Raw genomic sequence first — 13,834 nt, forward strand, 5'->3', positions numbered from 1 at the left:
CTGCAGCCTCTGAATTATGCCCTTCTGCAAACCACTGTTCTAAATCTATACTGTCCTCTTTTTGGGAAGTTGCAGGAAGATGAGGGGGTTCCCACCATTCCTCCTCAGTCCAGCCCCTGGCAGCAGGTGATGAGTGTACAGAAAGAGGAGGGCATGTGTTTTATACAAAGAGCCTGATGCAAGGTAAATTCAACCGGTAAGTGTGATGGCCTGGGATTCGGACTCGGATACTGCACCTGAGGGATCCCAGCCTGCACAGGATTCCCCGCCTCCAGAACCAGTTGAGCCGAGGCTGGGGCATGAGCCTGAAGGGTCCTCACCTGTGCTGGATCCTCAAGTGCAGGCATCAACTGAGTCTGCTCTGGCTCCTGAGGTGATGGAGGACCCGTTGCCTGCGGGTGCTCCACTCTCAGCCCCGTCAGGGGAAGCTGAGGTTGCCTCTGGGTCCGGTAACCCTCCAGCCTCTCCTGAGCTGCAGAGGCTCAGGGCAGAGAGGCGGAGGGAACTAAGTTCCCGCAGGAGGAGTGCTCGCCTCCAGGCCAGGAGAGGCGAGTCACCAGAGGATTGGAGCCGCCCTATGCCTCGGGGCAGATAAAAGCTGGCCAGCCCCAGTCCCAAGTTGTGGGAGCAACATTATGGGTTGCTAGTTCCTGCCTGAACCCTGTCCTGCTTTCCTGCCTGAGCTCCTGACCTGCCCTGGCTCCCTGCTTGCAAGCCTGTTCCTGACTTCACCCGACTCCCTGCCCTGCACTCAGCTTCAGCTACTACGGACTGCCTCCACGTTGCACCTCTGACCACGGACCGGACTTGGACCTCGCCTCTCGGGTAACCCATGAGACCAGCACACATCATGCTGAACTCATTATGGGCCAACTTCTGAGTGGACATGTACTGCACTTATTGCCAGAGATGTCGCTTAAAAAGAAGAATTAGGCAATCGGGAAGACTAAATGAAACCTGTCACTTCTGAACGCTGGTGGCACATTGGGTCAGTGTGTCTGGCTGTTAACCAGAAGGTTGGTGGTTTGAGCCCACCCAGGGATGTCCATGGGCAGGATTTGTGCCTTGCAAAGGTTTGGACTAGATGACCCTCGGGGTCCCTTCCAACTCTGCAGTCCTATGACTCTATTATTCGCAGCACAGAACATGGAAGAGAGCTAATTTTCAATATGTGGTCCAGTTTAGCCACTTTTAGATGTTTACCATCAAAATGCAAAGAGAAAATATGCAGAAAGTTGTAAAGGTTGTGTGTGAAATCAGCCAATATCTTTTTTCTTTATCTGCCCTTTTCTGACTTGTTCTGATGATGGATGCCAATAGGATTTTCTTGGCCCAGTACACGGTGCATTGGTTCCCTTCACCTCACTCACAAAAGGGAGTACAGATGCACATAAAATTTGTATATTTTTGTGTCATTTGCAAATTTGTATCCTCATTTGGGGAGGCCCAAAAATCAGGGGAAACACACACATATGAAATAATATATCTGACAGACAGAATGTCAACAGTGAAGCTTTCTCCGTATTGTATTTCCATATAACCTCTTTCGCCTCCTTTGTGAAAGAAAGAAAGAAAGAAAGAAAGAAAGAAAGAAAGAAAGAAAGAAAGAAAGAAAGAAAGAATTCAGAGTCTGGATGTGGTACAGCTCTAACCTTTGTACTGTTTTCATATTTTGGTGGCCCTGATTCTAAGAAAACATTTTACAATGTTCTCGCTTAGAGAAAATCCTCAAGAGAAGCTGTTTGAGAAAACAGTTCTGTATCAGAAAGCTTTTAATGTTTGATGCTTTATTATGTTTTATATATTCTGTAAGCTGCCCAGAGTGGCTGGGGAAACCCAGCCAGATGGGATGGGGATATTAATAATAATAATAATAATAATAATAATAATAATAATAAGGCTGGCCACATAAATGCTGGCTATGTTTTAGTCTGAAACCACCTCAAAGAGAAAAGCAATAACTAATTCCCATCTCGCTTTTTAAAACTTCTTTCTCGTTTAGTGTGCCGAAAAGCCACCATGGCCGACATCGTGTTTTTGGTGGACAGTTCAACCAGCATTGGCGAGGAGAATTTCCAGAAGGTGAAGAGCTTTCTGTATACAATGATATCCAGCCTTGACATTGGTCCGAATCAGGTTAGAATTGGGCTGGCCCAGTATAGTGACAGCCCCTACAGGGAATTCCTCTTAAACCAGTATTCTTCAAAGAGCGACATTCTGGAACAAATACAGAATTTGCCCTTCCGGAAGGGAGGCACTAACACAGGCGCTGCCTTGGATTTTATCGGCGAAGAGTACTTCACGGAATCTGCCGGGAGCAGAGCCTGGGAAAAGTTCCCTCAGGTCGCCATTTTACTCACCGATGGCGAGTCCAGTGATGAAGTCAAGGTTCCCGCTAGCAAACTGAGGGCAAGAGGCATCTCTGTTTATGTGGTGGGGATTGGGGTCCAGAACACCACCGAACTGCAGGAAATTGCCAGCCGGCCTTTGAATAAGTTTCTGTTCAGCACCGACAGATTTGATATCCTCGAAGAACTCTCCGCCAGTCTCCTCCGAACGATGTGCTTTGCAGTGGAGAACCAGATTACAGGTAAGCAAAGTTGTCTTCTGCGGTGACTTGTGGGCTGCCCAGGAGCTTTTCTTTTCCCCCCATTTTTTTAATTGGTTTTCCAAAAATTTTAAACAAACAAACATACATCTTAACTGTACTTGATCCAATCTTAGTAACATTGTTAAGTGATTTCCTCAAATCCCCTGGGCTGAATTTCAGTGTATATCACTGTAACAGTTTCCCAAACTAATTTTCTCATAAAATTAGTTTAAGCACTTAACATCTTACTTTGTTTTCATTTTGACTTTGAACATATTATTCTCTAACATAATTAAATCCTAAGCCTATCTGGTATTTGCAAGTTTTTCCAATTAAGTTATCTTAGCATATTTAACTAAATAGTCTTTGAAGTTCATTGCTCGGAAGCTTTTCTGCCAACAACCCTGAGCTGCTCTTTGAATCTCTACAAAATGGGTGCTTAAAGAGCAGTGTGTGGCTTTGTAGAATAACTTCTGACAGCGCGGCCCATTCCCTCACACACGCGAAAAACACTCACTTCAGTCAACTAAAGACAACCAACCATGCCCTTACCCCCCTCTCCCCAACCTTTCTCGCTGCCAAGAAAAAATTAAAAAACGAATAGAATCTACCCAAGTGACGCCAACACAAAACCCCATAAGTACACTAAATAAAATAATGACAGTTTTACCATCCTTCCCCCCCCCTCTGTCCCCCCTCTCTCCCACAGACATATACAGTGGTACCTCAGGTTAAGTACTTAATTCTTTCCGGAGGTCCGTACTTAACCTGAAACTGTTCTTAACCTGAAGCACCACTTTAGCTAATGGGGCCTCCTGCTGCTGCCGTGCTGCCGGAGCACAATTTCTGTTCTCATCCTGAAGCAACGTTCTTAACCTGAAGCACTATTTCTGGGTTAGCGGAGTCTGTAACCTGAAGCGTACGTAACCTGAGGTACCACTATATTGTATACAACACTAATGTCTCAAACTGAATGTAACTGATCTATAGAAAAGACTCTGCAACCTGGAAAAAAGTGACAATGCACACACTTTTGTAATTGAAGAAAATCTTCAATTTTTTTTTTTTTTTAATAAAAACATACCCAGAGTGCTGCACTGCGTTTTGGCTTCACATACCTGCTCCTAGCAGGGGACCTGCTTTCTGAAATTCAATAAGCATGGAAGTAATGTAACTTTAATCATATAATGACACACATTATACAATTAAAAACTGCAAGAGCAGATCATAAATTCTGTGAACTCTGGGAAATGATTTCAATTGGTTTTATAATTCTCATGCAGATTGCAGTGCAATGGTATATAGTGGTACCTCAGGTTAAGAAACTGTTCTTAACCTGAAGCACCACTTTAGCTAATGGGGCCTCCTGCTGCTGCCATGCCACAGGAGCACGATTTCTGTTCTCATCCTGAAACAAAGTTCTCAACCCAAGGTACTATTTCTGGGTTAGTGGAGTCAGTGGCGTAGCGTGGGTTGTCAGCACCCGGGGCAAGGCAAGTAATTTGTGCCCCCTAACCCGTGGATTTGCGCCCCCTAACCCATGGATTTGCGCCCCCTAACCCATGGATTTGCGCCCCTAACCCTAACCCCCAGATGTTGCGCCCGGTGCGGCTGGCCCCCCCTGCACCCCCCACGCTACGCCACTGAGTGGAGTCTGTAACCTGAAGTGTCTGTAACTCGAGGTACCACTGTATTAAAATATGTTGCTTTTCCCCCCAGCATTTACAAAGCATTATGCTGACGTGGTTTTCCTTATCGACTCCTCTGACACAATGGGCGCCCCCAACTTTGAAGCAGTCAAAAAATTCACCGCTCAGATTGTCGAACAACTAGATGTCGGGGCTGGCAAGTACCAGATTGGCTTTGCGCAATACAGTGGAGAAGGGAAGACAGAATTTTTGCTGAACACTTACGAGAGTAAGGAAGATGTTCTCCACCACATCCAGAACAGCGTCGAATTCATAGGAGGCCCTTCGCAGACTGGGGCTGCCCTGCAATTTCTGCAAGATGTCTATTTTACTGAGGAAGCAGGGAGCCGGTTTAACCAAGGGACACCACAGTTTACGGTGGTCGTCACCTCCGCTAAATCTGAGGATGACGTCAAGGAGTCCGCAAAGCGGCTGAAAGAAATGGGAGTGAAAGTTGTAACGGTTGGCATCTTGGATTCTGACAGGGTAGAAATGGAGGAAATTGCTACTGACACTTTGGTTTTTCAGGCCAATGATGTACAGAGCCTTGATCGGGTTCAGCAGACTGTGGTGGATATTTTGGACGTATCAGTTCATCAGCACTACGATGATGCTCTGGACATAGATGTGCCAGCAGGTAATTATTTTCCTCGAGAGAAAATTTCATGCTAAAGTAGATTATAAGGTGGAGGATTCTGTCAGTCATCTGGTCCCCTGCAAATATGACATTATTGTTATTCAGAAAGCGAGTTCTCTTTAACGTCCCTGAACATTTCTTTCTGTAACAAGGAGAGTTTTCCTCAGATGAATCTTCCTCGAATGGGAATAGCAAGGATTTTTTTAAAAGGGTTGTTAGTACAGTGGTACCTCAGGTTAAGTACTTAATTTGTTCCGGAGGTCCGTTCTTAACCTGAAACTGTTCTTAACCTGAAGCACCACTTTAGCTAATGGGGCTTCCCGCTGCCGCTGCGCCACCAGAGCACGATTTCTGTTCTTATCCTGAAGCAAAGTTCTTAACCTGAAGCACTATTTCTGGGTTAGCGGAGTCTGTAACCTGAAGCGTATGTAACCTGAAGCATATGTAACCCGAGGTACCACTGTAATACTGCCAGGAATGCAATCAAAAGAAACTTATCTAGAGCCCAAAGCAAATGCCACTGGCTTTATTGACATTTGTTATAGGAAACGCATGACTGAAGGACGATTCTAGAATTTTCTCAGTATGCTTCCCAGTATGAGCTCACCACATGATATGCATTTACAAGCATGTGTTTCCCCTTCATACATTCCAGTTCTTTCTCAATGAGCTCAATTAAGCCTTATAAATTCTGTGAAAATGGTCTGGATGAGCCAAGGGGTGGCATGCAGAACCGATATCCTCTGGAGGTGTCCTGGCTTTCAGACTAATCAAATCCGGCATTTCGTTGTGGAGCGTTTGCATAAATTATCCTCTGCAGATCAGTTATTATGAACCTTTCCACCAGACTCCCACATAACCATCATCACACATTGTTCACCCTGGGGCAGCTTTGCCCATTATCTCCTGCCCAGGGGCGCTGGCAGGGGGGGGGGGAGGCAAGGAAATTTTCAAGGAGGGGCCGGGACCCTCTCAATATCCCACATTGTCAGCCCCCTCAATCATGGCAGCAAGTTTGCATGCCTGCTCCTGTCCGTGCTTAAATTGTATGAATTCAGGGCAAAGTCCTATCTAAATGTACCAGTAGGGGTTACTTCAGAACTGAGCTATCAACATCTCTTAGTATGGAAGGTCATGGGAGGGAACTCTCAGGCTGGGCCCTAAATAGGCCCATCCAGCCATCTGCTCAGGCCACACCCCCTCTTCTCAGGACACGCCCTCTCCAAGTGCTTTTGCCTGGCAGGATAGTGTCCTTGAACTGTGATAACGCATCTCACTCGTCTGGATGGATAGAGAGGTACGTAACTATGAAAACCTCTGGCACCCGTATGGCTGGGATACAGCCTTGCGTAAAAGGTAAGAGTCGTACCTATGGCTCCGCCCACTTTTGCCATATTTCACTTCTGGCCCCGCCCCTCCCCACCATGGAAGCTAGCCTAGGAGGGGATGTGGGCTTCTAACTGGAAAAGATTCCCCATCCCACCATTCTCTAACTTTGATGTGCTTGTTTTGCTCGCAGTTTGCTCCAGTGCATCCGTGGCAGACATTGCGTTCCTTGTGGACGAATCCAGCAGAATCGGGCAGAGGAATTTCCAGCTGATCAGGGCTTTTCTCCTCAAGATTATCAGGGCTCTGGATATAGCCCCGGATAATGTACGGGTCGCCTTGGTACTTTATAGCAATGAGCCCAGGCTCGAGTTTGGCCTGAATGCATTTCGAGACAAGTCGGAGATGGTGAATTATGTGAAAACGTTGCCGTACCGTGGCGGTGAATCATACACTGGCGCTGCCATCAACTTCCTGAGGAAGAACGTTTTCACCAAAAGAGCCGGGAGCAGGAAGGATGAAGGAGTTCAGCAGCTGGTGGTGGTGATCACGGACGGCCAGTCCGTAGATAATTTCACGGGACCTGCCTCCAAGCTTCGACGGAACGGCATCACCGTGTACGCCGTGGGCATCCAAAATGGCACTGAGAGTGGCCACCTGCACAAGATTGCATCTCATCCCCCCAGGAAACACGTCTCCAATGTGGAATCATTGTTGCAGCTCTCAAACATCGAGTGGAGGATAAAGAAACGAATTTGTACCGATATTGTTTCGCGTGCATTTAGCATCCCAGTGCGATCCCGTACCCTGAAGGAAGGTAAGAGACTCCTGTCACCATCGGTCCCCAAATCCTATCCCTTGGAGATGGGTACAGAGAGCTGGGTAGAGAGAGCCAGTGTGGTGTAGTGGTTAAGAGCGATAGACTCGTAATCTGGGGAACCGGGTTCGTGTCTCCGCTCCTCCACATGCAGCTGCTGGGTGACTTTGAGCTAGTCACACATTTTTGACCTGGCAATATATTGCGAATCACGATGTGTATGTGTGTGCTCTATGCAAAAATCGCAAGGGGGGGGGGGACCGTGAAGCCAGCAGATGCCTCTACATCAGGCATAGGCAAACTCGGCCCTCCAGATCTTTTGAGACTACAATTCCCATCATACCTGACCACTGATCCTGTTAGTTAGGGATGATGGGAGTTGTAGTCCCAAAACATCTGGAGGACCGAGTTTGCCTATGCCTGCTCTACATTATTTCATCCTTATTTCAGACATCGTGATATATAAGTACATCGTGATGTTTAGCTGGTGATATATCACAGTGTTGAAAACCAGGTATCACCCAGCCTTACAGCCAGTGTGGTGTAGCGGTTAAGAGCGGTAGACTCGTAATCTGGGGAACTGGGTTTGCGTCTCCGCTCCTCCACATGCAGCTGCTGGGTGACCTTGGGCTAGTCACATTTCTCTGAAGTCTCTCAGCCCCACTCACCTCACAGAGTGTTTGTTGTGGGGAAGGGAAAGGAGAATGTTAGCTGCTTTGAGACTCCTTCGGATAGTGATAAAGCAGGATATCAAATCCAAACTACTACTACTCCTCCTCCTCCTCCTCCTCCTCCTCCTCCTCCTCCTCCTCCTCCTCCTCTTCTTCTTCTTCTTCTTCTTCTTCTTCTTCTTCTTCTTCTTCTTCTTCTTGTGTGATGTCATTTTCCCATCCCTTCTGAAGAGGAAGGAACATATAGGAATTCCTGTTCCTCTCTCTCTTCCATTGACATACCTCTGCTTGCTCCAGCTTTAGGCACTTGCCTGAAGTTGGCTATACTTTAAATATAAATATTTTGCCTACATAGTTTTTACTGCTGCCATTGCTGTGAACCAATGCAAGATTACAAGTAAGTAAATCATACTTTTATTTTTTTATATAATTTTTATTACATTTTCTGTTTTGCATTTTAAAATACTCATTTTACATCTTTAAGATATCAATGACTTCCCTTCTCCTCCTTCCATGGTTCATTTTACATACCATAAATCCCTGCATATTTTACAGAAACTATACCATTCAGTATTCCATTATTACTTCCATCAAAACTTATTTACACTGATGAATTTATCTTAATGCTGCCAGCGTTTTCAGCTGTACACAATTATTTCCCATATATTCAACAAACGTTTTTCAATCGTCTTTAAAGGTGTGTTTTTCTTGTTCTCTTATTCTATATGTTAAGTCTGCAGGTTGTGCATATTCTGCCAACTTAAGTTGCCTTCCTCCTTTGGTCGGGACCTTGTTTGTTTCCCATTTTTGGGCTAACAAAACACAAGCCGCAGTAGCAGCACACATAGATAACCTTTTGTGACACCTGGGAATTTCAGTCTGAATTATCCCCAACAGAAAGGACTCTAGTTATGGGGAGGAAAGTACTTTTAAACATTTTTTTCAATTCATTATGGATCATTTCCCAATACTCTTTTACCCTTTTGCAAGTCCACCACATCTGAAAGAACATTCCCTTCACCTCTTTGCATCTCCAGCACTTATCTCATTCAGTCTTATACTTATGATTTACTCTGATTTACTCTAAGAGTAAATCATATTTTAAAACCTACTTTCCAACTTGTTGCGGGGTAAGAAAGGAAAAGCCAGCTTCCTTCATAGCTGGACTTGCTCAAAACAAGGTTTCTCAGACTAATTCCTATGCTTTTATTTTGCTGCCAAGGATGGGATTTTGAAACTCTGTTCAACCCACACACGCAGGTGCTCAGAGGGATAAATGGAAATCAATATATCCTTTCCTACCTGTCAGGTGCTGGTGTAGTTGCTCGAGAGCAAACAGGCAAGACTCCAACCTGTCTTTTCCAGGCTTTATTATCTGCACAAACTATTTTACAGTGCAGAGCGTCACAAGCCCATGTCTGCTCAGTCGCTAGCAGACTTTGGGAGTGGGCGGTCCTTATACCTTCCCCAGCGTAAGTCGTGTGACCCCCACCCTTCTCTTCCTCTCTCTGCGTGCAAACCTACTGCGCAAAGTGGGTGTTGGCAAAGGGGGACTTGCCTCCCCTCCGCTTTGCTCAGGCTCGGTGTTGTGGCTCTCTCTAGCATCTTCTCATCCCTGCGCCCCTTCCCCACTGGAGGCGGGGCTTCCCTCCTCGCCAGAGGAAGAACTGCTTCACAAGATCTTCGGAGGCTCCCTGTAACACAACTGCCCTTCCACCTCTTGCCTCTGAGCTGATGGCAGTTCCCTGACACTACCCATTAAAACACACCCACAGCTTTGAGGCTGGATGCAGCACCTACCAGAAAAGGAAGCGGTTGGGAGAAAGTGGTTTTTGGAGGGCAAAGGCTGGGTGCCTGATAGGTTCAATACGTCTGTCTGTCATCCCATCTTGTAAATATGCCTCTATTCCTCTGGATTGAAGACATTCTTTCCTGCATTGTTGTGATCTGCATTTTAGCACTCAGATTAGTCTGGCCTTCAGCAAGCGCTTCCACGCACGCTGTTGCCACTTGGTAGACAATAGCTTGCTGTTTATTCACTCACTGCTCACCATTTTGGGATTGTATCAAACTAAGTTCTTTTCAGAGCAGACACACTGAAAAAAATGGGCCTAAGTTAGTCCTGGGACTCATCTACACAGCTGCAAATGAAACGTTATACATGTGCTGTAAAGCACAATATGCAAATGTGACACTAGATGGCAAGAGTGAGCTATGCAAAAGTTGATGTATTTTTCAAAACTTTTTTTTAAAAAAGCATTTTCACAGCGTTTTTTCTATCCGTGTGGCTTCAGGGATGCTGTCCAAGAAGAACTGGAAGATAACCTTGGCGATTAATTTCAGCAGCTCTACGCAGAATATGACTAACATCACCCGCAACCCCATTTCAATTCTTGGAAGGGAATCGAGCATTTTGTTTTGAACACCACTGTAAATGAATTGTTGTTCTTTTCCTGTTTCTTCTCTACTAGGCTGTGAGCAGACCGAGGAGGGAGACATTTATTTCTTGATCGATGGTTCGGGCAGCATCAGTTGGGAGAACTTCCAAGACATGAAAACCTTCATGAACGAAATGATCAGCATGTTTCAGGTTGGAGCTGACAAAGTCCGTTTTGGGGTTGTTCAGTATGGAAGCACTCCACAAATAGAGTTTGAGATCACCCAGTACGATAGTGAAGCACAATTAAAGGAAGCCATCAAGGTGATCCAGCAGATAGGTGGCGGGACCAACACAGGAGATGCTTTAAGGGACATGCAACACCTGTTTAAAATCTCAGCCAGGAACAACATCCCCCAGTTCCTCATCGTCATTACAGATGGAAAATCGCAGGATCAGGTGACGAAAGCAGCAGAGGAACTGAGACAGCAAGGGATCGTGATCTATGCCATTGGTGTCAGGGATGCTGCCCAAGAAGAACTGGAAGATATCGCTGGGACAAAAGACCGGATGTTTTTCGTGAACGATTTTGATTCCCTGAAGCTCATCAAGCACGATATCGCGCAAGATATCTGCTCTCCTGAGGGTAAGGTGTTTTCCTTTGGAAATAAAAGTTTTGTTTTATTAGTTTTCGAGAAAGGAAACCCGAGTCTAAAAAAGCAGATACAGACAAATCAGAGCAAGTCTTGACTTAGGTCAGGCTGGTGTACAATAACAGAAAAAGTCTTTTCCTAAATCTGAGAGTTTCAAGCTTTTGCTAAGAAAGCATTGTAAAAGACCCACATATTTGCAAGCAAATACTACATGCATTAGGGACACAGGTGGCACTGTGGGTTAAACCACAGAGCCTAGGACTTGCCGATCAGAAGGTCAGCAGTTCGAATCCCCGTGACGGGGTGAGCTCCTGTTGTTCGGTCCCAGCTCCTGCCCACCTAGCAGTTTGAAAGCACGTCAAAGTGCAAGTAGATAAATAGGACCACTCCGGCGGGAAGGTAAACGGCGTTTCCGTGCACTGCTCTGGTTCGCCAGAAGCAGCTTAGTCATGCTGGCCACATGACCTGGAAGCTGTACACCAGCTCCCTCGGCCAGTAAAGTGAGATGAGTGCCACAATCCCAGAGTCATTCGCGACTGGAGCTAATGGTCAGGGGTCCCTTTCCCTTTTTACTGAATGCATTAAGCCATGGGTAGGCAAACTAAGGCCTGGGGGTCGGATTTGGCCAAATTGCCTTCTCAATCTAGCCCGCGGACGGTCCGGGAATCAGCATGTTTTTACATGAGCACAATGTGTCCTTTTATTTAAAATGCATCTCTGGGCTATTTGAGGGGCATAGGAATTCGTTCTTTTTTATTTTTTAAAAATATATTCTGCCCCCCCCCCAAGGTCTGAGGGGACAGTGGACTGGCCCCCTGCTGAAAAAATTTACTGACCCCTGCATTAAGCTAATAGTGGTATTTTTTTCTTTACCAATTAATTTTTTCCCGGGGAAAATCCAAGAGAATGATGACACTAGTATTATGCATATCCTTTTTGTGTGTCTGCTGTGAGATACCTTCTTTGTGCATGCAGAGAGGTTTGGGGACAGTGAGGGTTGCAAATCTTTTAAAAATATGAATAATGAGGAAAACCCTTCCTTAAAAACAATCAGTTCATAAAGGTCTTCATCTGCCAGCAGAAAGACAGCAAGGAGGAATCCAGTCTAGCTTCACTAGAGAACAAGTTTCAAAGTCTGCGAAATATACTCGGAGTTGAGAGTGGATTTAATGCTCTTTATTCAGCTCATAGTGGTGAGGAGGAGCGGAGGTTCCCCCAGAATGTCTGCTTTATATACATTATTTACACAATGGGCCCCACATGATTGGCTAATTCCGGGATTCTCCTGTAGGCCAATCAGGTTGCGGATTCACTTCCCCTTGGAGCTGGATTGGGTGGCTCCTGTGGACCAATCAGACTGCTGCATTCTAGATCCTATTGTTCTAGGGCCAATCAGACCGCTGCATTCTGAATCCTATTGTTCTAGGACCAATCAGACTGCTGCATTCTGAATCCAATTGTTCTAGGACCAATCAGACTGCTGCATTCTGAATCCAATTGTTCTAGGACCAATCAGATTGCTGCATTTTGGATCCTATTCAACTCAGGTCTGGGAGGAGACACAGAGAAGGCCAGTATATACAGTGTGAGAGGGAATTGTGCTTCCATAAATTTTTGACTTCACAAGCGCAGAAAAGAAACACAATTGGATGTTCCTCCTTGGTCTGCATCTGGTGTAGTTTTCGTACTTGCATTTCCCAGGCAAAAACCCGAAAGAACCCTGCTGCTGTGTAAAGTGCGAAGCAGATCTATTTGTTTCATATTGGAGAGAGAATGACTTTAAAATTCTACATCATCAATCCTCCATGCTTTGAAGGAAACTTGGGGTGAAATCCCATAACGTTAAACAGCTGAAAGTCAGGAATGCAAAGCTGAGCCACAGTCTAAATTCTGGAAAAAGTCTATTAATTTCTTTTTAAGTCATGTGGTAAGAATGACTTCAGAGCAAACCACGGTCCACATTAGACTGTTAAAACAAGTGCTGAATATAATGAGTAGAAACATACATTTGCTGTATTTGTCACCTAACAGAAGCAATGCTCATTTATCATATTTACCTCTACTTATGTTTTAAAGGTACAGGGTGGCGCTGTGGGTTAAACCACAGAGCCTAGGACTTGCCGATCAGAAGGTTGGCGGTTCGAATCCCTGCGACGGGATGAGCTCCCGTTGCTCGGTCCCTGCTCCTGCCAACCTAGCAGTTCAAAAGCACATCAAAGTGCAAGTAGATAAATAGGTACCACTCCGGCGGGAAGGTAAACAGCGTTTCTGTGTGCTGCTCTGGTTCACCAGAAGTGGCATAGTCATGCTGGCCACATGACCCGGAAGCTGTACGCCGGCTCCCTCAGCCAGTAAAGCAAGATGAGCGCCGCAACCCCAGAGTTGGTCACGACTGGACCTAATGGTCAGGGGTCCCTTTACCTTTACCTATGTTTTAAGCGAACATGAGATCAGATCAGACTCACTTTTTTATGCTTCTGTGAAAAGACTGATGCTAAAGATGCTTTCTGTACCTTGTGGTGGTGCATTACCTAGAACACCAGTCTTCAACAGGAGGATCCTTGCCCACAAATATGTCACACCTTGACTTAATGGCACATTTTTGGAAGCCTTCTCAGACACTGAAGAACTGGCGTGGGAGAGACTTTCTGCAGGCAATTTTCCACCTGCTTTGCCCCCAGGAGTCTTTCCCAGACAATGGCTTTGAGAAGAGCAGAAGGAGCTGGGAAGGGAGGAGTTTAGGGATAGTTTTAAAAAATAATTTTACAAGTTGTGTGTCCTTGTTTCTCAATTTGATCTTTTTACATGGTTATGTATGTTTTGTGGTATTTTATGCATTGTGATTTGCTGTTGTTTTATTGACTATAGATTAATAATTCTTTATAGTAATTGTTAAGTGTAAACTGTTTAATTATTATTTGCTGATGTTTAATTTTACTGTTTACTATTGGATTCTTTAGAGTCTTGTTTAAACATTTTGTTGACCTGGCGATAATGTAACCAATCATTAACATATTCTTTAATTTCTTCATATGGTTTCAGTTTCCATTTACTTCTTTCCATATATATTCATTT

The 13,834-nt window shown here is 45.2% G+C and overlaps 1 protein-coding gene across 2 annotated transcripts in view; it reads left to right on the forward strand.

Moving 5' to 3' along the window:
- Positions 1 to 13,834, forward strand: part of LOC310828276 (collagen alpha-4(VI) chain-like) — a 100,046-nt gene that overhangs the window by 9,178 nt on the left and 77,034 nt on the right. For both annotated transcript variants that reach the window (XM_083705461.1, XM_083705462.1), the window contains 4 exons: positions 2,003 to 2,590; positions 4,310 to 4,915; positions 6,435 to 7,058; positions 10,201 to 10,752. In XM_083705461.1, coding sequence (XP_083561587.1) covers positions 2,003 to 2,590; positions 4,310 to 4,915; positions 6,435 to 7,058; positions 10,201 to 10,752 — 2,370 coding nt within the window. The remainder of the gene's footprint in view (positions 1 to 2,002; positions 2,591 to 4,309; positions 4,916 to 6,434; positions 7,059 to 10,200; positions 10,753 to 13,834) is intronic.

This window comes from Podarcis gaigeae (assembly GCF_964106915.1).
Source record: "Podarcis gaigeae genome assembly, chromosome: 12".
NCBI classification, from domain to species: domain Eukaryota; kingdom Metazoa; phylum Chordata; class Lepidosauria; order Squamata; family Lacertidae; genus Podarcis; species Podarcis gaigeae.